The sequence below is a fragment of the Crocodylus siamensis genome, chromosome 6 (genome assembly GCF_052110815.1).
Source record: "Crocodylus siamensis isolate JL-2025a chromosome 6, ASM5211081v1, whole genome shotgun sequence".
In the NCBI taxonomy this organism is placed as follows: domain Eukaryota; kingdom Metazoa; phylum Chordata; order Crocodylia; family Crocodylidae; genus Crocodylus; species Crocodylus siamensis.
The window spans coordinates 65,491,114-65,517,130 of record NC_143400.1 but is presented as its reverse complement, the minus strand read 5'-3'; the positions used below and the strand labels follow the sequence as shown (position 1 = coordinate 65,517,130).

Sequence of the window (26,017 nt, the reverse complement as noted above, 5' to 3'; positions counted from 1 at the left end):
TTAGCCATTTGCCAGTTTAGTAGTGGTTTTAAGTTTCACTTCATACAACATGAAAAACCAGTCAAATATTACAGAAGTAGAGCTGAAAGTCATGTTGCTGATGACAATCTGTAATAACAAATAAGAAATTTGTGTCCAATCCATTACATCCTTCTTAACAGGGCAGGATGAAGGGCTGGAGAGGACTCATATTTAAACTCTCTGAAATGAGAGATTTTTCACCATTTTAACGCTTGACAAAAAATAAATAATTTTTTTTTTTTGAGATCCGTCAATACAAGGGGAATGTACAGGGAGCCCCTCAGGTCTTCAGAGACCCATATACTCTAAAGTAAAAAGATAATATATAAGACTTGATTGAATTTGATTACATATTTATTCCAAGAACCAGTAACTAGGAGAAATTGTACTGACTTGCATAAAACACCTGAATTTTTTAAATTGAATTTATTATTTCTAATGGCATATAATAATAAATTTAGCAGCCTTTTTCTCTACCTTTTAAAGCTTTAACTAGTTGCACTAAAATTCTGATATGCCCTAGCATAATTCCAAACCACAAGGGAGTCAAGAATATTATTTTTTTTATTTATTTTTTTTACAGGAATATAAAAAACAAAGAAACTCAAAGGGTTCGGCAGAATTTAAACAGTTGCTTATAGGTGACTGAGTCAATAATTGTTTTGGTTTTTTTTTTAGTCAGACTATACTGACTAAACAGAGCCCACCATAAACAAAAGTACCTAGTTATGAAAGCACTGAAAAAATAAAATCACTTTGGAAATACTTCTACCTATACTTTTCAATTTGACATTCAAGACAAATCATTGGCTATACCCCACTATTACAGAAAATGTAGCTATTCACAATTAAAAGTGCACGTACTTTTAAGTGAATATTAAAAATACTAAAAACTGTGACGAAACAGTTCCCACACTGATATATCAGCATCCCAAACCACATGCCACTTCATTTGTGGCTGAAAAAGCATTCTAGTAGAAATTCTGAAGTAGCATCCCCAGGCCCCTATGTCCAGTTACATCCTAGTACACTTGGACTTGCTAACTTTCTTTGATAACTAGAGATTGCTTTTACAGCACATCATATTCCGTCTCTGAAAGTGTGTTGTTCCTATCACCATCTATCTTCAAACTAGCTAATAGGCACCAGTCACTGAGTGGAACTCTGATGTCCTATAGGAGCAGTACAAACATTGCCGGATCAGTCAGAACCCTTTGTTTACACTTTTTATCCATCTGTTACTTACCAATAAGCCATAGTATCAGAAGATAATCTATTCTCTCAAGTGCTGGCCCCATTGTGTTCTTCTTATCTTCATTATAGACAAGTGAGTACAAGTTAAGCAACAACAGGAACGTGAAATATGAAGCTCCATGAATAATAAACTTCATAAAAGGAGTGTGAATTATTTGACCTACTCGTGATTTTGGAGCTAACAAGTAACACAGGGACAGCACTGGCCAAAAAAAGCCAACTGTCAAAACAGTCAAAATCTTCTTACAAGTGTGTTTGCGTCGGTAGCCTGCCATCTGTCCAAACCATACAGTATTGAGAAACTGCTGACAGTTAGACTGGGCAACAAACTGTAAAGAAAACAAGCAGTCAGGTCGCTCAATACCAATTTAAACACATTATTAAAATTAATATGCAAGCTGTAATGAGGCAGTTGTGGATCATGTAATCCCATTTCCACCAAGTAAAAATAATTCATATGAAAAATATATTTCAAACATGTTAATGTTTTAAGAACTTAAAAATACTAACGAAACAAGAAACAAATACTAAAGAGATAAATCAAGCATGCATTACATTCACCTCCTTCCAGTATCTTTGAGCATAGAACAGCATTAGTCTTTTTACGGTTAACAATGAGATTTCTTGATGTGTCACAATTAACAGTAAGATTAAGAATATATTTTTGAAAACATTAAATTAAGCTGTTATCTAGGTCAAAAAGCCATGCCACGCTCCCATGCTTTTTATTTGCTCCAGGACTGATTTGCTAAGAAGCTGTTTCCCCCAAAGTTCACCAACACCAGTATTTTATGCATTGCATCACACTTACCAGGAACAGGAACTGAGGTCACAATGCCTCACAGGATCAGGACCAAAGTAGACAAATAATCCTATACAAATCAGATCCTCTTTTTAATCATTATGGCTATAGTGCAGCAAAGCATTTGAGCACAGGATTAACTTTATGAGACCCAGTGCTTTGCTGAACAAACCACAGGTTTTACCAGATTTAAATCTAAGTTTGTATTATAATGGTGAGAGGCTTAGGAACTCTTTGTACACACCATCTGGAATTTAATATAAAATGAACAGACAATCCCTTCTTTTTAGTATCACAATATTTTTTAAATCACCTCATTAAAAAGTTCTTACCTCAACAAAACTATCAACAATAAAATATTTTGCGTAAAACTTTCCCCATATCACTCTAAAAAAAATTCCCATTTCATCTAACCATAGTAGTAAGAAAGCTGTGATGATGAACAGAAGCACCTGAGAAATATTTTTGTGCATTTGCTTAACACATACCAAAAATGGATACCATGTCTCTAGGCCTGGAAAATTCACTCAGTCTATCAAGTTTCTTTTTGAATAGCCTACGCTTTCTACGACCTCACAAAATCTTTTAAATAGGAGCCTGAATTCAGTTTTTAAAAAAGGGTTCAGATTACTTAGAAATTAACCTATGTTGTACAATAACTTCCATATTTGGTTGTCAAGTGTCCTTGGGACAGAAGTCTCCAGATCTATGATCTTGAACCACATTATTGTCTACATAGTCAGCATTGGCACAAAGCTTCCAGATTTTTCTAGACTCTCTATATTGGTATTGATTTGCTAGATGTGGCCATTTTCAAGGGGCTTGGGACAGGTTCAGAAGGGCAACTAAAACAGAAGGCCAAAAAGCCCATTTCCAAGTAACCACAAAGTGAACTTTGTGGACATTACGAGTAGTGGGGCCAAAGCAAAGAAAACAAATTACCATGCCCAGCAAAAACAGTAGAGAGATCAAATTACACAGAGCAAAATGCTTAAGATTATACAAGAAAACCTTAAAACAGATCATTCAAACACAGTATATTATAGCTTTTGCTTAATGATTGATGTAATGAAATGTATTAAATCCACCTGTTCTGGAAGAGACATTTGTTTTGAGTGCCTTAAGTTTCAAAACCAAAGCTGCCCTATTGGCAAAGACCATAAAATAAAGTAAAAAGAAAATAGGATCATGGCAAGTACCATCACAAACTGGTTAAAGGAGATAAGAAATCTTCCCTCCAAAAACCTAATTTTGACAAGGATGTAAATCCCACCCTTCAAGGCCATAAAAACTAGTTCAGTCCAGTTCCCAGACTCCTTATGCCTGAAGAAGGGTGAATATGCCCAAAAGCTTGCTAAGAGCCTTTTTCCAACTACTCAGTTGGTGTAATAAAAGATATGACATCTACTCAAAAAACCCTGCCTGCCTCATTGAAGCAAAGAAATTTAAGCAAACTGAATCAGGAAATGAGCATTAGAGTAACCTATGTACAGATATATGGGGTATAGACAGGAAGGGAAAACCTAAAATGACTTGCTGACAGTTTGGGTGCTATCTTCCTCCTTTCTAAGTATCCAAGGCATTATAGATTAGCATCTAAATTGCACTGTTCTGGATACCCAGATAAACAGTGGGACAAGTGTTTATTCACATAAATGTTTTGGGGGTGCAAACAATATAATGTTACATTATATTGCCTCTGCCTCAGAGCACTCATAATCCAGGCAGTAGTAGTCAAAAAGAAATCAAGATTTGTTGTGGAAGGTAGAGCCTAAGACCTCTACACTTCCCTTAGAAGCCCTCTTGAATTTATAATGCATTGAATAAGCATTTAAGGCTAGTTAGTTACCAAAGACTTAACAGTTACAAGCATTGATTCACGCAGACCATTGTGATGCTTCCCTAAGAACTTCACACATCAAACCAGTTCAGTCCACACAACTGGTCATGTTTTGGCCCTGATCTTCAAACCAGGTATTAAGAATATTATAACCCAGCTAGCATCACAGAAAAAAGTAACTGCCTCATGAGTAGCGGTCAAGTCTCCTAGATTCCAAGCACCAAAACAGACCCATTATCCTGATTCACCTCTTGTGTACCTTCTTGTGTCCCTAAAAATGCTTAAGTTCAGCTGTGCCTCATTATATAAGAAAAGGGCAAGGACCTAGTGATTTATTACCACTGTATTATGATTATAACCAACACTGCATTAGTCTTCAGTGATCCTTTCTTCTAGTGCCAATACAGATCACCTTGATTCTCTGACAACATGCACCAGACAGAGAGAAAGTGGAAACTCAACCAATGATGACTAAAGGATGAAACATATAGGTGACCACTAGGCACTTATTATTCAGTATCATTTTTTTTTTCTTACCTGCTGCATGCAGAGTCCTGAACTTGCCAGTCAGAAGTCAACTACAAGCTCATCTAAATAAGAAAATATCCTAGGCTAATTGTATGTGAAACCATGCCTGGACATAGTATAAAAACAGCTTCAAGCGCACTGCTGAATAATTCAGTCTCATCCCCTTTGCAACCCATGTCATTGCCAGCCATGAAATACTTTGTCCCAAAGACAAGCAGTCAGACCTAAAAGCATGGTTTTAAAATTAAGTTCTTCCTGGATGGATGTGCCCAAAGGGTAGAGATGGAAAGAACATTTATTGATGAGTTCTACACAATTTAATAAAATCTTTGTTATTCTTGAACAGAATGTCCACACAATTATACTGAGACAGCTATAGCAGAATAATTAATGGAGACAAGTCTGGGTCAGATGACAAAAACCCATAAAAACGGGAGTTGGATAAAGGAGGTCAGGTACCCAGGCTGTGACAAAACAAACACTAAAATAGGGATCTGTGGGGATAATTATCAAATTTAGTGTAGGCCATAAGGTATGCTGGGAGCAATAAGAGTTAAAAGTCTGAAGGTGTAAAGTTTTGTGGAAAACAGAGTGCATCAGAATATCTGAGATCCATTTAAGAACATCCTGGGCTACACAGAATCAGGACTAACTGCCATAACAGATTAAAAAAGCACATAGGATGGTATGAAAAAGCCTAAAACAACAGGCGAGTTGGGGATGGCATAAACAAACAAGTTCACTAAACAGTGAACAGGCATGACACACCAAACGTCACTGATTGTGAAGCAGGGTTTTTGGTTGTAGCAGTGTTGGAGTAAGGACTTAGGCAGGCAAGGGTCTTTGGGTAGATGTGATATCTTTTATTAGACCAACAGAGTATTTGGAACAAAGTTCTTTGCAAGCTTTTGGGCACAAGCATCATCTTCAGGCATAGGGAGACTCTGTAGCTATGTGACAGGTGGTCAGTGAGAACATGAAGAACACATTTGCTGTGTTCAAGTATGATTGATCATGAGGACAGTGCAACCAAAGCCTGGTACACTAGACATCAAAATGTATGGAGAAATTTTGTACTCATAAAGATCATTAATCAGAAAATTGTAAGACATCAAACCCATATCACTGCATAAATGCTTGCAATGTATAAAAAGAGTAAATAGAAATGCACGCTGGAGTTGTGTTTAAACCTGCACCATTCATGCTGCTGCCCAGCCTGATCACCTGGCTGATAGTCTGAATGAAAGCTGTGCTAAGTGTAAGTTTTTACTCACTGAACGGTTGCTGTATGTTTATTTGAATTGAACCCTGTTGTAGTAGGACCTAATAGGTCCTTGGAGACAACAATGCTTGGTAGCCTAGTGATAGCATTCTGCAAATATGGTAAAAAAAAGTATTGGTGAAATATCTGGTATTTTGCTTTTATTACCAGACCATAGTATTACATTTTCTATTAACACTCAGTCCCTTGTCACAGTTCTTATAATTTCTATTGGCAGAATAAAGCTTAAATGAATCACTAGTAAAATCCAGTATAAAAAAAGCCTGTGCATCAGATTAATATACAGCAAAGAGAGAGAAAGACTTACCTCCTTTTGATTATACTTGATGGCAAGCTTTAAGCGACTCAAATTCATCCTCTCTTCTAACAATCCTCGTTTATCTATATGCTCATCACTGGATGTGTGGTTTAGAATAACTTCAAGCTCACGTGAGTTTCGTGCCTGTGCAAGCAAGTCTTTAGCAAAGGTTTTGCACTGCTGGGCTAACTCCTCATAATCATTTCTAGAAAACATGGCAGCAGAAAAGATTAATTAATACACTTAAAACTTTAATTAATACATTAATTGAATCTCTCAGGTGGGAAACCTTAAAATACACTTTAAAAATAGGTCGCTCAAGTTTGACCAAATAAGGGATCACAAGCACTTTCAAAAACTGAAGACAATCATAGAAAATTAGGGTTGAAAGGGGATTATCTAATCCAACGCCCTGCTCAAAGCAGGACCATCTCCAACTACATCATCCCAGCCAAAGTTTTTAAGACCTGGCTAGACAAAACTTCCAAGATTGAAGATTCCACTTCTCTGGGTAACCTGTTCCAGTGTATTACTACTACCCTCTTAGTGAGAAAATGTTTTCTAATATCTAACCTAAACTTCCCTTACTGAAACTTGAGACCATTACTCCTTGTTCTGTCATCTGCCACCACTGAGATCACTTTAGCTCCATCCTCTTTTGAACCACACTTCAAAGAGTTGAAGGCTGCTATTAAATCCCCTCTCAGTCTCCTCTTCTCCAGACTAAGACAGACCAGTTCCTTCAGTCTTTCCTCATAAGTCATGTGCCCCAGCCCCTGAACCATTTTTGTTGCCCTTCACTGGACCCTCTCCAGTTTGTCCACATCCTTTCTGTAGAGGGGGCCCCAAAAGTGAACACAGTACTCCAGATGTGGTCTCACCAGTGCTGAATACAGGGGAATAATCACTTCCCTTGACCTGCTGGCAACACACCTAACAATGCAGCCCAGAATGCCATTAGCATTCTTGGCAACTATGGAACACTGCTGGCTCATATTTACCTTATTGCCCACTATAACACTCCTTTTCTGCACAGCTGCTGCCCAGACAGTCAGCCCCCAACCTGTACGGGTGCATGGGACTGTTCCATCCTGAGTGCAGGACTTTGCACTTATCCTTGTTGAACTGCATGAGATTTCTTTTGGCCCAATCCTCCAATTTGTCTAGGTCACACTGAATCCTAATCCTAGCCTCCAGCATATCTTACTCCCTTCCCACTCCACTTCATACCAGCTGCCAACTAGACACTGAGCCATTGATTACTACCCTCTTAGTCCAGTTCTCCAGCCAATTTTCTATCTACCTTACACTCCATCCATCCAGCCCATACTTCCTTAGTTTGCCTGTGAGAATGTTGTGGGAGACTCTCAAAAGCCTTGCTAAAAATCAAAGTATATCAGATCCACTGGTCTTCCCACATCCACAGAACCAGTCACCTTGTCACAGAACACAATCAGGTTGGTTAGGCATGACTTGCCCCTGGTGAATCCATGATGACTGTTCTTAATCACCTTCTTCTCAAAGTGCTTAGAAATGGATTCCTTGAGGATCTGTTCCATGATTTTTCCACGGACTGATGTGAGGCTGACTGCACTGTAGTTCTCTGGACCTTTGTTTTTTACTTTCCTAAATAAGGGCTCCATGTTTGCCTTTTTCCAATCATCTGGGACCTCTCCTGATTGCCATGAGTTTTCAAAGATGATGGCCAGAATCTCTGGAATCTCATCAGCCAACTCCCTCAGCACCCTCAGGTGCATCTCCTCCAGCCCCAGGGACTTGCGTATGTCCAGCTTTTCCAAACAGCCACTAACCCATTCTTTCACAGAGGTATGCTCACCTCCTCCCCAAACTGTGCCGCTTAGAGCAGTAGTCTGGGAGCTGACCTTACCCATGAAGACTAAGGCGAAGAAGTTACTGAGTACTTCAGCCTTTTCTGCATCCTGTGTCACAAGGTTGCCTCCCCAATTCAGTAAGGGACCCAATACTTTCCCTGATCCTCTTCTTACTATCGACATGCCTGCAGAGACCCTTCCTGTTACCCTTAACGTCCCTTGCTAGCTGCAACTCCAATTGCACTTTGGCCTTCCTGACTTCATCCCTGCATCACCAGGCAATACTCTTATACTCCTCCCTAGTTATCTGCCCACGTTTCCACTTCTTACAAGCTTCCTTTTTGTGACTTAGTGTACTGAAGAGTTTCCTGCTAAGCCAAGCTGGTCTTCTACCATACTTGCTAGTCTGCCTGCACATTGGGATGGTTTTGTTCCTGCAGTATCAGTAAGGCTTCTTTCAAGTACAGCCAGATCTCTTGGACTCCTTTCCCCCTCAGACTGGCTTCCCAGGTGATCCTGCCCATGAGGTCCCTGAGTGAGTCAAAGTCTGCTTTTCTGAAGTCCAGAGTTCTTACTCTGCTTCACTCCATCCTTCCTTTCCTCAGGATCCTAAACCCAATCATGTCATGGTCATTGCTGCCCACGTTGCCATTCACTACTACATTTCCCACCAATTCTTCCCTGTTTGTGAGCAGCAGGTCAAGAAGACCATGGCCTCTAGTTGGCCACTCCAGCACTTGTACTAGGAAGTTGTCCCTGACACGCCCCAAAAACTTGCTGGATTGCCTGTGGACTGCTGTACTGCCCTCCTGGCAGATGTCAGGGTGACTGAAGTCCCCCATGAGAACCAGGGCCTGTGATCAGGAAACCTGCGATAGCTGTTTGAAGAAAGCCTTATCTACCACTTCCCACCATTGGTCTGGTGGTCTACAGCAGACACCCACAAAAACATCACCCTTGTTGCTCTCCCCTCTAACCTTAACCCAGAGACTTTCAAAAGGCCTATCCCTAGTTTCATACTAGAGCAATCATATGGTGCTTTTACATAAAGTGAAACTCCTCCTTTTCTTCCCTGTCTGTCCTTCCTGAACAGTTTGTACCCATCCATGGCAGTGCTCCAGTCAAACGAGCTATCCCACCAAGTCTCTTATTCCAATCATGTCATAATGAAGACTGCTATATAAAAGTTTCCCTGTTCAGGGTACCAACCTATTTTAATTATGCCTGAGACATCAAATTTTGCTGGAAACATGAAAACAGAGTATTATGTTGTAATATTTAAACTTACTTTCACTAGTGATTTAGTTTCAAATCCCCAAAAGTGTAAAATGTACTAATAGTCACAATCTATTTATGGTAACTTACAGCATTAAAAAAAAGCTGATCATTTTAGCATTATTTTTAATCATACCACTGCAAGTTAACTTGATTTACCAAAAGTGATTTATGAATTTAGTAGGTACAACAGAAAGCCACAGTACTGGCTGGTCTAACCAGGCATTTACTGAATCTCAATCCAAGTTATCCTTGTATACATGGAGAACTGAAAAACTTGCTGAGAAAGAATACTGCTCAAATAAAGAAACCAGATTTTATAAACTGTCCAGAAAAAATATTTTTTACCCCAGAAAAACATTTATCTAGATGAAGTTAGGAATTGCTTATTGAGAACTCTCCTACATCTCTTCTCCCTTTGAATTACACAAAGCATAAAAACAACCAGGCTGCAGCTTAAGAAATGTGAAAATGAAGAGATAATGCTAAGAAGAATTATGAACAGATAAACAGATCAAACACTGAATTCATACTCTATAAATATAATACTGACATACTGAAGTATGTCATCTGGAGCAGGGGTGTCAAATTAATTTGATCTCATGGGCCAAATCCAGACTAAGGATTTGGAGTCTAGAGTCTGTGAACAGCAGCACTGGTATTCATCTCTGTGGCTGCTGTTTCAGCATGACTGGAAGCCACAGAGTTAACACCACTGCTGCCAATTTTAGCCTAAAACCCCCAATTTCTGCAGTGGGTGAGGGGGTGTGGGGAGAAGCGATGCGAGAGATGCTAATACTCTTGGTTCTGGAGCCTTGCTGAAATAGCAACTCTGGTAACCATGGAAATTAATGACACTGCTGCTGGGCCCTCTGCTTCAGCTGCTGCTGGACCCTGCACTGCCTCTACCTGTTGAACCCTGCACCCTGTGCTCTGGCCACCACTGGACCCTGCACCACCCCTATCCCACCCCACCCCTTCTGGACCCTTTGCTCTGGCTGCAGCTGAACCCTACATTACCCCTGCCCCCTTAAAACCTGTGCCTTTGCCACTGCCAGACCCTGCACTGTTTCTGCACCCACTGGACCCTCACACAACTGCAACAGCCACTGCAGCAGCCCTCATGCCCTTGGTTGGATGTGGCCCACAAGGGAACCTGCAGTCTGGTTCCAGCCCAGGGCCCCAGGAGAGTTTGATAACTCTAGTTTAACACACTACTCTTACCCACTTCCATGGTCAAATGCCCAATTGTGAAACATCTAACATACAGCTACTGAGCTGTGAAAAACAAACCATAATTCAACTATTGGTCATGATGCATGTCATGTGTCAGCAGCTGCATTACTAAAGTAGATCACAAACCAGAAAGGGACAAAGTGATGCAGGGGCTTTAATATTAATATTAAAGCAATGTCAAGGAAGAGTCCAACTTTAGGATCACAGGGTTGTGAAAGTAATTTCAAAGGTAATCTAGTCCAACCCTCTGCATGAATGTAGAACACTCTATTCCTAAATCATCCCTGTCAAGTTACCTAGCCTCCTCTTGAAAACCCCCAATGAAGATAAGGTATTACAAGTACTACCTGGCTGCAAGGTTAATTAGTTTCCTGTGGCCTAATAGGGCCGCACATGTAGATGCAAGATGGTTACTGAGGAGCTAATTAGTCTATTTGTAATAAACATCTCATGTAGACATGCCAGCTGTTGAGCTTTTTCTGATTCTCACTATCCATTACCTTCCTGGAATAACAGTGGTATCTTCTACTGGGAAGGGAAAGAAAGTTCTCCCTGCCTCCTGGTGCAGCCCTAATTGGCTGTTTTTACCTCGTTACATAGACATCAAAAGTTAGCCACCTAATGGTCAATTTCCCCAGGATGAGCTATAGCCCAGGCTTAAAACCTATGACTCGTTTGAAAAAAATTGTTAGAGTTGCTACTAAACCAGTGGTGGCTAAAATACAGCTCGCAGGGCTCCTAAAAAAATTTAGAAAATTTATATTTATCTGCCCTTGGTTCCTGTCAAAGAGGGAACCCCGCACTGCAGCCGCTTGCAGCCCATGTGGGGCTGCCTGTGTCTGCTCAGGACAGCTCTGAATGGGCTGTGAGTGGCTGCAGCAAGGAACACCAGCCATAGGGTGGGAGAGAGGCCACTTTTCCCCCCACACTCAGCACCAGGTCCTTCTCTCTGCTGACGAGCATAGGGTCAGGGCTGTGCACTGCCCCACACCTGTACTGCGGGACTAGGGGGGGCGCAGGAGGCAGTGGGAGCATGGGACCTGCACCTGTGTCCCAGGGCCCAGAGCAGGGCAGCAGAAGTACAGGGTCCCAGCTGGCAGGGACTCTATGGAGCTGGGCCAGCTCCCCCCTCTCCCTGCTGGTGCAGCCCAGCCTGGCTCCATGGACCCCTGCCAGCCTATGCCCCACTCTGGGCCCTGCTGACACTGGCCCTGGGACATTGGTCCCAAGATGGTGACCGGGGTGGGGCACCTGTCAAGGGGCAGGGCTACCCATGCAGCCCTCAACAGCTTGCCAAAACTGGGTAAGCAGCCCTCCACCCAAAATAATTGCTCAGCCCTGTACTAAACAGAAAGAAGGAAAACATTGTTATTTTCTCTTTTGTACACTTTATTGAAACATCAGTGAGTTATTTTTGTTTTTTTTCATGAAATAACTATACTGAAACAAAAGTAAATGTAAGTGTGTATTCCCTTTCATTCATACCTGAATTCAACTTCAACAAGACTTAATTCTTTTAAGTCTGCACTAAGTTCAAAAGCTCTTAGGATAGGATCCTCCTCTGTTAACATTATTAAAGCTGGACTGGCCAAACACCTATAGATGTCAAGACGAAACCTGTGACGAAAGTTCAGAGAGTAAGATAAGTTTTTGGGATCAAGATATTTCATTTGATTAACATTTTCAAACAGAATATGTTCTGAAAGCTTGCAGAATTCTCAAGCAAAAATTTGAAGAGAAAAAAAGCAAACAAAAAAAATCCACCTGTATCCCACAAGCATCATTTCAGTGCGACTTAAATCAAATTTAAAGTGAACTGCAACCAGTAAAAGGAAAAAAGAAAACTTTCATACAGTTTTCCACATAAGTATTTAAAACAGTTTTAATATTGTTTAATAATAGTGATGTTAATAATGTTAACATAATGCTCCTTTTCTCAAAAAAATTAAAAGATTTCGTAGCCCTCCAAACACAAACAACTGGCATTATTTCAAATGAAGCTTGTATCACAAGGCTGCCACATTGTCTCTCTTTCTCCCTGCTGCTACCACTGTACTTATTATAGGAGCAGAAGGTATCAACTAAGACAAAATTTGCTCCTATTAGTTCGCAACATTTATAAAGATCACACATTTTAATCCTGCTGTTGTTAAACAGCACTGCTCACAGGACACTGCAAATAAAAGACAAGAGAAATTGATTTAATAAGACGTGGTTCAACTATATCAAAAAGAAGATCCCAAAACACTGTAGAAAACCATACAAAAATGCCCCAGGCATTTCGGCTACCTGAGAGTTACTGAAGTCCAGTATAGCAAGACTGTCCAAGATAGCAGAAAGACTGTTACCCAGAAAACAAGGGCAGGAGATGCTCACTACTGAAATTCCAAATCAACCTCAGTGGTACCAGGAGATCAGTGCAACTGTGGGGGGTTGTTCTGTTCATCCTGTAGATATGCTTGTGATCGTTCTGTTAGAACAGGCAGGCAACTATACACAATCAAGTTAAAATAAGTAAGTGCATCTGTGTGGACCTCACCTAATAGGGAAGGGTGAGGTTAAACAGGAACCTACTATCTGCCATACCATTCACCAGCCAGGGAGGCAGGGTCAGAGAGGCTTTTACTCAGGGAGGCACAGTCCTGTCTAATTTTTCTCCCCTCCTATATTCATATGCAGTTCTCAGACCTATAAGAAAAGACCTGTGGGAACAACGCCTTCTCCTCTTTATTTAGAAGAAAGAGCAAAGGCATTTCTGCTTCACTCTGTCCATCAAGACAAAAGAGCTGTCTTAACCACTGCCATTCTGACCAAGACTGCACTTCCCTCAAGAGACAAGTTGGAAGCATCATTATTTAATCTCTTCATGTGAATATTCACCTTCAGGCAGAAAATTAGTAATAAAAAACCCCCCAAACTTCCATGACCAAAAATAATTTAGTTAGAAAGCATTATTACAAGGAGGGGGGTGGGAAGAAGGGGTGTACAGCTAATGAAAATATATAACAAATAGTGAATGAACTGCTCGGACTGTAGGAAATTCTTTGCTGGAACCATGGAAGTGTCTCTCCTCTAAAAGAGGACTATGATTCATATGCAAAAATATGTCTGTAAACTCTCGTCCATTTTAATGTTATGGACTACAATGAAGTGGAAATCAGAACAAGTTCCAGCTGTATGTACTCACCAACATTAGATATTTTACTGTGTACTAACTAATGAACTGAATTAAATGGCTGAACTATATGAAAAAAACACGCAAAAATGTAATCCTTCACTAGTTACAAGGCTTCAAAAATAAAAGCTATGACGATATTTATACAACTAGAATTACTCCTAGATGCAGACAGAATTTGGCAAAGTATTTATACATTAACGAAAAGTATTTATACAAAAAATTTGACAAAGTATTTATACATTATACATCAACAAAGAGCTATCAAAATCACTCATATCTTAAGCAGTGGGATTTATTTTCTTATAGGGGAAAGATATGGACCCATTACAGAAGCTCTTACATTCTCCATTTTTTTTTTTTTTTTTTTACTGGTCAGCTCTCTATCATTCAAACTGTGGTTTTGCCAAGATACAATTCAAACAGGACTCCCATGTGTTAAAAATATAAAAGATAGTTTCCATTTATTGAAAAAACATAGTCTTACCTTATATTATTATTATGCATTGGTATAACACTTTTTCAGTAAAAGACCTCAGAAGGCTAAGGTAGGTGACTAAGCACAACATTTGATTCTGAGAGGATAACACTGACAAATATTAATTAAGGCCAGACATCTGGAAAAAAATACCTAAGATAATGCTAACAAGGTCTCTTTTCAACCCTAAGCCACAAACATTTCAAAAGTACAAACAAAAAGATAGTTCTAGTAGTTTTGCCAAAGAAACCTTCTAAATGCATGCTGATACATATGCAAGTTCAAATAGAAGCATTTACTCAATATTATGAGGCAACTGTGGATAGTGGTTTGTCTCAAAGTTACAGTTTACCAACAGCACCAGGAGAGTCCAATGGAAAGCAGCGTACTCCCGCTGAAATATGGGTAAATAAGAATTTTTTAAACAAGCTCCTGAAATTCATTTAATACTTAAGCATAATGGAGACTCCCCTTACTATAAAAAGCACAAAAATCCATGTAATGGGCTATCAATTATTCTCCATATACGATTTCAGCTAAAAGTAACTGTAAGAAGAATAAGGGAGAGGTATTCCTCAGTGGAAGAGAGTTCTACTTTTCTAGTTTAACTAACTCTTAAAAACATATCCATAAACCAAACATAAACAAAGACATATTGAACCTAGCGCACATGATGCCACCAGACTATGTTAAGGATTTCTAGTTATTATCAAGAACCGATACTCTTACCTGGAGTGCCGTAGACTATCTTTCTTATTTTTTGCAGTACACAGTGTGCATTCACAGCCCACAGCATGAGGTTTGGGTAATGATATATCCTGTTTCAGTAGCATTGTAAGGATCTCATAGTTGTTTCGATGAGCAGCTAAAATGACAGGTGCTACATCCATGGTTGTTGAGTACTCTGGGTTCTGAATACGTTCCATTAGTTTCTGAAATAACATAAAAACACACAGTTGGGATTTTAATAAAGCTGAACATAATAGTTTACCCATAAATCAATTTAGGCTGCTCAACACAGGATACAGAGAAATTCTGATTTAAAACATTTCTCCACTCCTGATCTTGGTCACACAATTCAAAAGAAAAGAAAATCACCTAAACACCACCTGAAATTGTTTGCCTCTTAAAGATACAAGCATAGTGTTTGTCTCATTTCTTTTCTCAAATGGAAAAATTAATTAGAGGTGCACCGATACATCAGTGCCCTATCTGATTGGCACTGATAAAAGGAAAACTAACATTATTGGTTATTGGCTTTTTTTGGCCAGTAGAGCCAATAATGTTAACTGATAAATATAATATGCCTTCTGGCAGGAGCCTCAGAGGCCATGTCCATGCACACAGCCAAACACATGCATGTAGCTAGGAGCGGCTCCCCACCACTGCACACCCCACCCCAGGGGAGACATGTACCCCCATATTTGTGTGCAGAACAGGTACGGGATACTCTGAGGGCTCAGGGCTCTCCACTCTCCTGTCTTTCCCTCAGGATCTGTGCACTGGCCACACACCCCCTGCCCAATTGGCAGCAGTGTGGGCAGTGAGTTGTGCCTCCCGCTGCCGGGTTGGCAGGGGACACATGGCCAGCACAGGGTCCCTGGGGCAAAGGCAGCAGGGTGTAGAACTCTGAGACCACAGCAAGCAGACCACATCTGCCCTTGCCCCACTTGGCTCTGGTTAAAAGCATCCCCATGCTTAAAAACGGTGACGGCAGCACTTGAACTATAGCTTATTCACCAATCTGTAGTTCAAGCACCCCCACCACCATTTTTAAGCACCGGGATGCTGATCCCCTCCCTAGAAGAGCCGCCTGCGGCTCTGTCCTGCTCCCTGTCCCAGGTCCCATTCACTGTCCTGGTTGGGCAGCGCCTCCAACCCCAGCCCCTGCCCTACTCCCTCCCTCCCTCCCTCACTGCGCAAGCCTCGGTCTGCCCCTCCCCCACCACACCCCGTCCTCTCCACAGACCTACCTGCAGGAAGCTGCTCTCCATTATGTCTGGCTGCATTCCTGTAAATCAGTTATCAGACTGGCATCAGCGATACCCCTAGTTAATATCTGGCTATCGGTATCAGCCAAGAAAATCTTTACTGGTGCACCCCTAAAATTAATGCACTGTATTTCTTAGCAGTAAGAATAAGAACTATCCCCATATTATTGAAGATACTGTTCTGATGATAAATAAAGAACTTTAGTCTCTAAGGTAATTTTTTTGGTCATTCAGCAACACTAAATTCATATTTACTATGGGGAATAAGCATTTAATTTTTTTAAGCCACCATTACTTGTAATGACAGATGGAAAAGCACTTTCCTCCAAATGCTGTACAGGAAATGCATTATATTGCATTACTTCTCAAAAAAACGTTCTGTGTAATCACCTGAATGTTTTTTCTTTTTCTTTAATTAATTTTAAAATCCAAACTCACCCTTCTGTAATGCAATTTCCATCTTTGGAAAAATGTGCCTTTTCTATGTGTTCTATTAATTTAGGAGACTCATGAGCAAATAACATTACCAAAAGGAAAGTACCACAAAACTGAAAAATTTTCATGTTGCAAAGATAATAATAAAAAGCTAGCTTTTCTTTGCCCCCCCCCTTTTTTTTTTTTTTTTTTTTAAATATTCATGATTTAGAGATGATAACATTCTGGTCAGCTCACTCAGGACTTTGTTTTCCTCTACAGTTTTTTAGTCTCTCAAAACACAAAATAAAATACATATTTCATAAACTACATGCATGCAATCACCATTGAACTCTGCTTTGTATTGTACCAACACAGAATACTCAAGAGTTGGAATCCTTACAATTTTAGTAACACCGAGAGGAAAAAGTGATGCGGCAAAGATCGCTTTGATAATACATCAAACGTTAAGGGTCACTTATAGATATGCTTATTTCATGAGCTAACTGACCAGAAGTTACAACAATTTTGTACCTTGGAGAGAGAGCCCTGATAGACTGCTGAAAGAAAAGTTATTGTCACGTGATCTATTTCATAGTCTCTCTTCTCATTTAAATTCTCTCTTAAAAAAAGAAAGCTGGAAGAAAAATGTTTTCTATATAGGTAGAATGTGTTCTTTTGGAATGAACTTCATAAAGGGAATCTTATTCTGAAGAAAGAAAATTGCTTAGGGCTTTTCCTGGGAATTTAGAATTCAGTATCTTTTACCCTATTTACATCCTGATTAATAAAAGTCAGTGTTAAGTTCTTATTTGGGTGTCCCCCCTCAACCTAGTATAGAAGAAACACTGCTTTCTGATTCACACACAGGTGCAACCTCTGCAGCAATATTAAAAGTAATCCTTAATTAAAAAATGTTATACTCAATAACTGTCTAATAGCAGCTGGATACCTAAGGATTGTGAAGCAGGACCTCAAAAAATTACTTTAAGATGAAGACAGAAATGTCAGGTAAGCCTTTAATGTTCAGTGACATTTTACCAAAACATTCAGTGCTGCCTATTATTTATATGACAAAAGTGATAAGTACTGGTAATTTTTCTCTTTGTTTGCAATACAGTAATTATAAGGATACCATTAACTCAAACCTTAATAAATATTAGGCACCTATAAACCTACTGGATGCCTATGATCAATAACTTTAAAAGCCTCTAAGGATAAAAAGCTTTTAAAAAAAATCATGAAGAACAACGTCCAAATTTTGCTCTCTTACATGTGAGAATCTTCATTTAAGGCTGTCTTGAATAGCAATTTCACTGAAGACTCAATTCTGCTGTACCAACCCAAGCTAACATGAATTAAGAATACTCAACTACAATAGTTGGTCTTGAAGATCGTTTTGGTCGATGATTAAGTAGTATATCAACAGCTCCCACTACTTCTGAGTCAATAGCAACCAAAAGTGCATCTGATGACTGAAAAGAGAAATAGATCAAATTGAAGTAACACTAAATTAGATAGTATCAAGTCACAGAATTAAAAATAAATAAATAAATAAATAAATAAATAAAACAAACAATGCAAATGACTACGTTACAAAGAACTAGAGGTAATTAAAGGCTACCATAAATTAATGGAGACTGAAGAAAAAGAATGCCAGAACAATTATAGACAAAGTGTTCGAAAGAGATTAACTTATTTTAGAATAAAAGCATCATGATAGAAGGTAAAAACTAAAGTCATCCAAGCTTTTTCAAAGCTACTGTTCTTAAGCAATGAAGTCTGCGATTGCCTTAATTTATGTATAGGCATTGATTGTAGCTAGAAACCAATACTGGATTGTGCCTCATAATAAAACAACATGCTGCAATGCAACCATTATTATGCTACCACAACATGTACAGGCTGAGGATTCAAACACAGGATCATTCATCCAGTCCAAACAGCACTACCAATTGCTGGAGTACAGGTTTTCCTTGCTTTATGCGGGTTCTGTATATGCACATTTGCTCTTATGCAATGACCCTTTTTATACCCAAAATTCATTATAGGCAAGTTAAATTAAGTCTTATGCAATCAGCACAGGTGCCCCCCACAGCAGATAAGTCTGTGGGGGGAAGGGAAAGGGCCATGGGGCCAGGGACCCACTCACCCCAGCTCCTGCTGCAGCTGCTCTGGAAGCAGCTGATGCCAGCTGCCTGCAGACACTGGCCTGCACCGTACCCCAAACCCCCCGGGGCTCCGTTTGTCCACGCTCATCCCAGCCCCTGGGCCGCACTGTGTTGTGGTGCAGGCAGCTGTCATTGGCTGCTCCTGGGGCCACTACAGCAGGGGCTGGGGTGAGTAGGGACAAGCGGAGGCCCAGCAGGGATGGCACAGCTTGTCCCCACTCACCCCAACCCCTGCTGCAGCAGCCCTGGGAGCAGCCAATGCCAGCAGCCTGCAGCCACTGGGCTGTGCTGTGCCACAATGTTCCCAAGCCTCTGCTGGTCCCACCCACTCAAGCCCCTGCTACAGCAGCCCCAGGACCAACTGATGCTACCTGCCAGCATCTGCTGGGCTGCACTGTGCCCTGTACCGCTGGGGCCTCTGCTTGTTCCCACAGGCAGGTGGTGTCAGCAGCTCCCAAGGCAGCTGCAGCAGGAGGCCCGAGGTGCAACAGTAGGCACGCTGCGACAGCCACTCTTGGGACAGCTGTAGCCGCTATGGCTTCTGAGTGTCCCACTAGCTTATCTCCTACCCCTCTCCCTGGTCCATCAATGAACTGCAAGAGAACTTCACTAACACTGGAGACAAAACTGGAGATTCTGAACTGTGCAAAAGCTGGTGACGCATTCTACACCACTTGCTGCCAAGATAGCAACGAGAGTAAGGAACCAGCTGTTGGAGAAGATAGAGATGCTGAGGGTGTGGGTGGAAAATAAGACCCAGAAGATAAATCTTTCCTCTGCTGTGATAAGGGGTAGGGCCCTGCAAATTTATGGCTGCCTGCTTCAAAAGGATGATGGCCTTGAGGAGCCCTTCATGGCAAGTAAGGGCTGGTTTGACAAGTTCCTTCAAGGTAGGAACTTGCAGAGTGATAAGATCACTGAGGAATCTGCAAGTGCTGATCATAACGCTGCTGCATAGTTTCCTGAGGGGTACAGTCCTAAGCAAGTTTTCAATACCTATGAGATGGGGCTGTTTTGGAAGCGGATGCCATGTAAGACGTACAAGTCCAAGGAAGAGAAGGTTGCAAGTGCGTTCAAATGCAGCGAAAGACGGGCTGACTGTCCTACTGTGTGGCAATGCTGCTGGAGATTTTAAGTGTAAGCCACTGATAGTCTACCACTCCCTAAACCCACATGCATTAAAAGGACTGAGTAGGAACATGTTGCCTGTACACTGAGCTGCAAACAAGAAGGCACGGGTGACAGGCAAAGTTTCTGAGGACTGGTTTGCTCAACATTTTATCATGAAGGTACAGCACTATTGCAGGGAAGCTAACCTTGCTCATCCTTCACAATACCCCTGGACACCCTAAACTCCCGGAAACTATCAACCTCAATGTGAGAATCCTGTTCCTCCCCACTTAACGTGACCTCACTAATCTAGCCTCTTGATCGGGGTGTGATATCAATATTCAAGGCCTACTACCTAAGAAGGAGCATCTCCCAGCTGCTGGAGGATACTGATGGACCCAACAAGCCAACAATCCGTGAGTGGTGGAAGGCATACAATGTGAGGGATGCCATCAACAACATTAAGGCTTCATGGGATGAAGTGAAGTCCACTACCATAAACAGTGCTTGGAAGCCTCTCTGGAAGGAATGTGCTATGGTCTCCAAGGGGTCCCCCAAACTGTGCACAACTGTTCGAGAGGTTATTGATCCTGGACAGAAGGTGGAAGGAGATGGTTTTTCAGACCTCCAGGAAGCAGACATCATGGAGCTCATCTTTTCCCACAATGAGGAATTAAGTATTGATGAACTGATAGAGATTGTCACTGCTGATAAGGAAAAGGAGGAACAAAAGCAAGAGGTGGTCCTCAAGGTCAAGGACATGACTATTAAGCTGGCAGAGTTTTTTGCACAGGCTGAGAGACTTGCTCAGTTTGCCTTGGATCTGGACCCTAACCTGAACAGGAGCCTAGAATTCAATCATGGTTTGAACTCTCTCCTTGATCCCTACAAGGAAGTGTATGCCCAGATCCAACAATCAGTGAGGCAGTGCACCATGTACCAGTTCTTGAAGCCTCACTCAGCTATCCCGAGCCCTACCCCACTGGTGTTGGAGGATGACGAGAGAGCCGTACCTATGGATTCTCCTATGGATATTACGCCACCTATACCTCCTACCAGGATGTGGAGTCTGACACTGAAGACTCTTCACCACCCTCTCTTCACACCAACTAAACATTCACCACCACCCTGTGCTTGTGTGTACTGTCTGCTATTGGTGAGTACTAAAATTGTCTTGTAAAAGTGGTAGAAATGGGTTTGGGGGTCAGTACAGTCGAGATCTTGGAATGTATCCCTATTTGTTACATTGTAAAGTGGGTTCCCTTTATGTAAATTCAAGTCATGCACCTTTTTCCAGGAAAGCATGTACAGCATAGAGTGGAAAACGTGTGTAACCAGACTGTGAAAAGCTAAAAATGATTCTTCTCAACGGATCTCCAGGACTGATGATCTAAGGGAGTAGTACAAGGGGGTGCTACAATGTTATCAAGAAGTACCAAAGAATGACAAATGCAGACAGCCATTTGCAGTGCCCATATTTTACACTGTCTGGAATATGAAAAAGAAGCACAAGCCATTCAAGAAGGGTGAAGGAAGAGTCTTTGGATCCTTGCTGTTTTAATGTTATGCACACGAAGTCCAGCCTGGAGATCAAAACCTGACCTAGGAGGCAAACCAGAAAAATAAGATGACAGCTGTCCAGTGCTATAAAGTCTCCATGCTGGTCTACCGATTCTGTTGCTTGGGAACATTTTTCCCAGCCTCTCTAATTTTTCAGCTTTTATTACAGATTGTTATTGGGGTTGTACAGCATACACCATTTGTGAAAGCAACCTTAAAAATACATTTTCTATTTACCTTTAGCAAACAATTTGCACGTTTTTCTTTTGGAAGTGAGAGTAAGATAGCAGTTTCTACACTGGACTGAAGAAAGGCAAACATAATACCTATCTTTAAATAGAAGAACCTAAAGAATCATTTGCCAGTGCAGGTACATGGATTATATGATCTCTCAAGATCCGATTTAGTTCTATTTCTCAGATTCCATGACCACAACAGTAAAAGCAGGTTTGCTGCCACAGCTGGTAGCTTTTCATTAGGTCCCTGCTAGTTTTTAATTTTCACTGCAATTTATACTGCTCCTTAAGTTCTTTGAAACTTTTAAATTTTTGGTCAAAAAATCGGAAGAAAGAAACATGGCATGAAGTACCCTCTCTCAGCAATAGCATATTTCAAGAAAGTGCTGTTAGGTAGTACAATCTTCCACTGTCTAAAAGATCCTGGAAGAAGGTGGCCCTCTGCCACAAAAGACGGATCAAGCTTGGAGGGAAAGCTACCTATTGCTGCAAAGACCAACATCTCCGCAAAGTAGAGAAGAAATCAAGGAATGAGGAGGTTAATATAGTTTTTAAGTCAAAATGCAAAATTCAGATGAGGATCACTGCACCAATATAAACTACTCTCTAGAAAGAAAGTTCTGCATTGTGCTTTATTTTAACTGCAACATAGGGGGGAGAATGGTTTGAATTTCTGAACTATATGGAGAAAATGTATTATACCACTGTTAACTTCTAGGCTCATAGTAGAAATCAGCATAATAATTATTTTACAATAAACTGAATGCAAACTCTGAACTATAGTGCTCCATATATATGTGCTTGAATTAAGGAGTAGAACTCCAATTTTTACACACCTTAATGGTTATAATCCAGTGGCAAAGTGCCCATTGTATTCTAAAAACTTTAAGGGTATGCAACTGCACTGCAATAGTCAGAAATAATAATTAGCTTGGGAGACAATGTGTGCACTGACTCTAAAGTATGAACAACCAAATATAGGAAGACAAATAAATATGCTATGTTAATAAAACTCCATCAGAGACACAGGGCAGACCTAGAAAACTTAAAATCCCTCCCTGGAAAGGGACAAAATTGATAGCTAAAGCAGTACTCCCTATCCTTGGTTTCTAAAAGTGCAAGACAAATCAATGACAACAAAGAGGAAAATATCAGGGTGAATTTCATTTAAATCAAATAGATTTAAATCACTGGTCAGGATGCCCCAATTTAATCACTGCTTTCCATAAAATGTGCATTCTTTTTGTTTGATATCCTCTATTCATTTAACTTCTTGAAACTTTGCACTTTTAGAGAAAGGTAAGGATTTGACTCTGTATACTAACTTGCAGAAAGACAAGAGGGCTGATCAGGTCTCTTTCATCTTCAAACACTGCTGTTAACAAGGATGTTATCTCTGGAGACACAAATCTAGAGTTCAAGAACTGAAACTAAGCATCACAGAGATGCTTAATGGGATCTTTTACACAGAGTGGTTTTTTTTTTTAATCTTTACTAATCTATAGAGGAGCCTCTGGGAACCCCATAAGATTGGGCCCCTAATGAAGTCCATGGCCTGTTGTGACATATTTATAATACTTCACTAAGAAGGTTACATTAATGAATTGCCTCAAATAGTATATAATTAGAAGTTATAAATCCCTCTTCCAAGATGATCTCTTTGAGCTTTAACATATCTTTATATAGGATTTTTAAAGCATTTAATAAAAAATATTAATTAAATTTTAAAAAATCCGATTTAAATAAAAAAAAAATTTTTAAATTTAAAAAAATAATTCATTTTTATCCATCCTGCTAAATATGCATACTATAGAAGCATGTTTAAAATTCAGTCAAATGAAGAGAGTTCTGTACCTGGCAGCCATAATCCAAAAGAAGCTGGAGTATGTCCAAATTTTCATTCTCAATGGTTATGGTAACAGCGTTTCTCCCAAGCACATCCACGCAATTTATGTTCATTTCACCGGAGCTGTTCTCTTCCAACAGTCTCTTAACCATGTAATAATCACCTAAACAAGTATCATATGAATGTCTTAGATTTGTTATATTGGGAAATATTCTGAAGTTTGCCATAGTATTTTATCAATTAACATAACATACAAAGTACATACTCATAAATCTAAGGTTTCATTTGACATAACATAGATACCAATAATCCATGAACAAAACAATGAACGCTTACAAACAGCTAAGCGGCCAACAGCTGCTCCCATCAAATGGGAAATTAATGCCATTTGAATCTGCTCCTCTCTTCCTAAGCTGGAATTCAGAAAAGGACAAAATGGGACTTTCAAAAAATGGGGACAACAGCTTCCAGGTAGCCTCCAAGGAGGGGTGAAAGTTGAACCGTGTCAGACAGGCCAGCTCTGTACTGCAGAGCTACACTGGTATCGCCACCCAAGATCTCGAACCCTCTCACTGCAGCTGGATAAGCCCTGCGCCTCCTTCCAGCCTCACTCGGCACAGCCTTCTTCTCCTTCCAAACGCTGTCAGTCAAGTTACCGTTTACAAAATACACACATGCAGGCCTGTACAATAAAACACACGATACACATATTATGCTGTGGGCATACGTTTGCTGAAGTGCGGGGGACTATGGTATCATACCGTTGCTGGTCTGTGTCCAAAAAAAAAAAAAAAAAAAAAAGGCCTAGTTTACAACACACCAGCAAAAGATCCGATGGTTAAATTCGCGAGTAAATCCTCCACAGAAGGCCACAGCCTTCGACTTGCCGCCCCGAGACGGGGGTGGAGGCAGGCGGCGAGGGAAGCCGGCTCTCGCCAGCCCCGCAGCTCGGCCTCAGGCCCCTGGACAGAGACATGCGGGGACGGCCCGCCCCCGAGGGCCGCGGTACCTTTGTCGCAGGCGAGCAGGAAGAGCTTCTCGTCCAGAGTGGTCTCCTCCTTCACCTGCCGCACATCCTTCAGCGCCAGCAGCTTGTTGGGGGAGGCCGAGGCCGAGGCCGAGGGGTCAACACTCTGGTACAGCGCGGCCATAGCGGCCACCCCGCACCCGCCGCACTGCGCACGCGCAGCCCTGGCCCCAGGCGAGGCAACCCACCTCCGCCCCCGCGGCGGCTGCGGGCTCCAGGCCAAGCGCGGTGCGAGTGAGGGCCCGCCAGTCCGCCAGATCCCAGCCGGGGTGGGCGTCCGCCCCACGCAGGCGCGCTGCTGCTGTGGCGTGGCCGTGGGCATCCTCATCCGCCTCTATTGCGCTGTCCCCTGCTCCGCGGCGGCGACGGGAGCTCCCTCCCTCGCCCCAGGGGGAGACCGCGGCCCTGCTGCACGTTCAAACGAAAGCTGGGTAGAAACCACGTGTTCAAATACCAACTTCGTAGCCGGTTGGCTCTGGTGATAGCCGCACGCTCATTTTGATGGCGTGCTCATTGCTTTGTACTAGACTGCCAACCGTCCCCGTTTGGCCTCGAGGCTACGGGGATCAGCATCCGTCTCCCCGTGACTATTGAAAGCAGTCCGGGAGACTGATACCCTGGACGGGTTGAACAGTACAATTGACATTATGCTGTGTTGGGAAAAAAAATCATCTGGAATGGCTTCAGTCAGGGCTGGCAACTCGACCTTGTACTCATGGCCATTGGTGACGTGTAGAGGAGGCACATGCCCCACCTGAGAGCAGCTGCTGTGGATCCCACCATTGGCATCTGTGAGCAGTTGCCGGTTGCCACCCCCCCTTGCTGCAGCCACCTGTGGGCAATCCCCACTTGCCCCACCTCACCCATGACATCACTGCCACCGCCTGTGGGCAGTCACCATGTCCCCCCAGCCTCAGGAGTACAAGTCGTTCGTGCTTGTGGCTGGTCTTAAAATTTGCGGTATGGCTCCAAATTTCTTGCACAATTGACCAGTTAATTGCAGAGTATATGTGACATCTAGCAGGGGCCTCCATTTGCTTCTAACTGGTTTACCAGCCTTGGTGAGGGCGAGGTGATGAGGTTCTAGTGAAACAAGGTTCTGGGTTTGTCCAAAGGAACCAGGATAGCAGGAGCATCTGCTTAAATTGGGATTTGGACTCAGGGTTGGCCTGGCCATGGGGAATGAGGTACAGGGAAGAAACAGTGGAAGAAAGGAGGCAGAAGATGGAGAAAATCAGATAAGGACACAACTGGAAGGGAATAAGGGTGATGGAACTGTCAGTTGTCAAGGTGTGTGAACAACTATTCAGGAACTTGGACATAGAGAAAGGGAAGGGGAAACTAAGGAACACTGAACCAAACCTGATGAAAGAAACAGCTAGGAGGAAGAGAGTGAAAAGGAGCTTGAAAAGCACAAGCAAGAAATAACTTTAAAGAGTTGTAAGTGCTTTCTTGATTTTCCCTATGAATAAATTATGGATAAACAAAATGTAGAAATCTGGTAATTATCACACGCAAATAGCTTCATATAGTCTGGAGGTATATATGAATTACCAGAACACACACAAAGGTTCTGTAGCCCATTTCTAATTTTCTGAACTCTCCAGAATCCTCTTATGCACTAAAGACAGAAGCCATGTT

General features: G+C 41.5%; 1 protein-coding gene across 9 annotated transcripts in view; it reads right to left on the bottom strand.

Moving 5' to 3' along the window:
• TRPC1 (transient receptor potential cation channel subfamily C member 1) overlaps positions 1–24,779 on the bottom strand; it is a 45,326-nt gene extending 20,547 nt beyond the window's left edge. The window contains exons 1-8 of one of the 9 annotated variants that reach the window (XM_090054290.1): positions 24,359–24,770; positions 23,358–23,512; positions 17,800–17,901; positions 14,751–14,953; positions 11,854–11,985; positions 6,035–6,230; positions 1,523–1,604; positions 1,268–1,333 (exon numbers count right to left, since the gene is read on the bottom strand). In XM_090054290.1, coding sequence (XP_089910416.1) covers positions 1,268–1,333; positions 1,523–1,604; positions 6,035–6,230; positions 11,854–11,985; positions 14,751–14,953; positions 17,800–17,901; positions 23,358–23,512; positions 24,359–24,704 — 1,282 coding nt within the window. In that variant the 5' untranslated portion in view covers positions 24,705–24,770. Of the gene's footprint in view, positions 1–1,267; positions 1,605–2,086; positions 2,148–6,034; positions 6,231–11,853; positions 11,986–14,750; positions 14,956–15,994; positions 16,033–17,799; positions 17,902–23,357; positions 23,513–23,685; positions 24,002–24,358 lie in introns of those variants that run through there. The other 8 variants (XM_090054294.1, XM_090054292.1, XM_090054289.1 and 5 more) reach the window with 8 other exon arrangements.
• Positions 24,780–26,017: the final 1,238 nt, after the last annotated feature.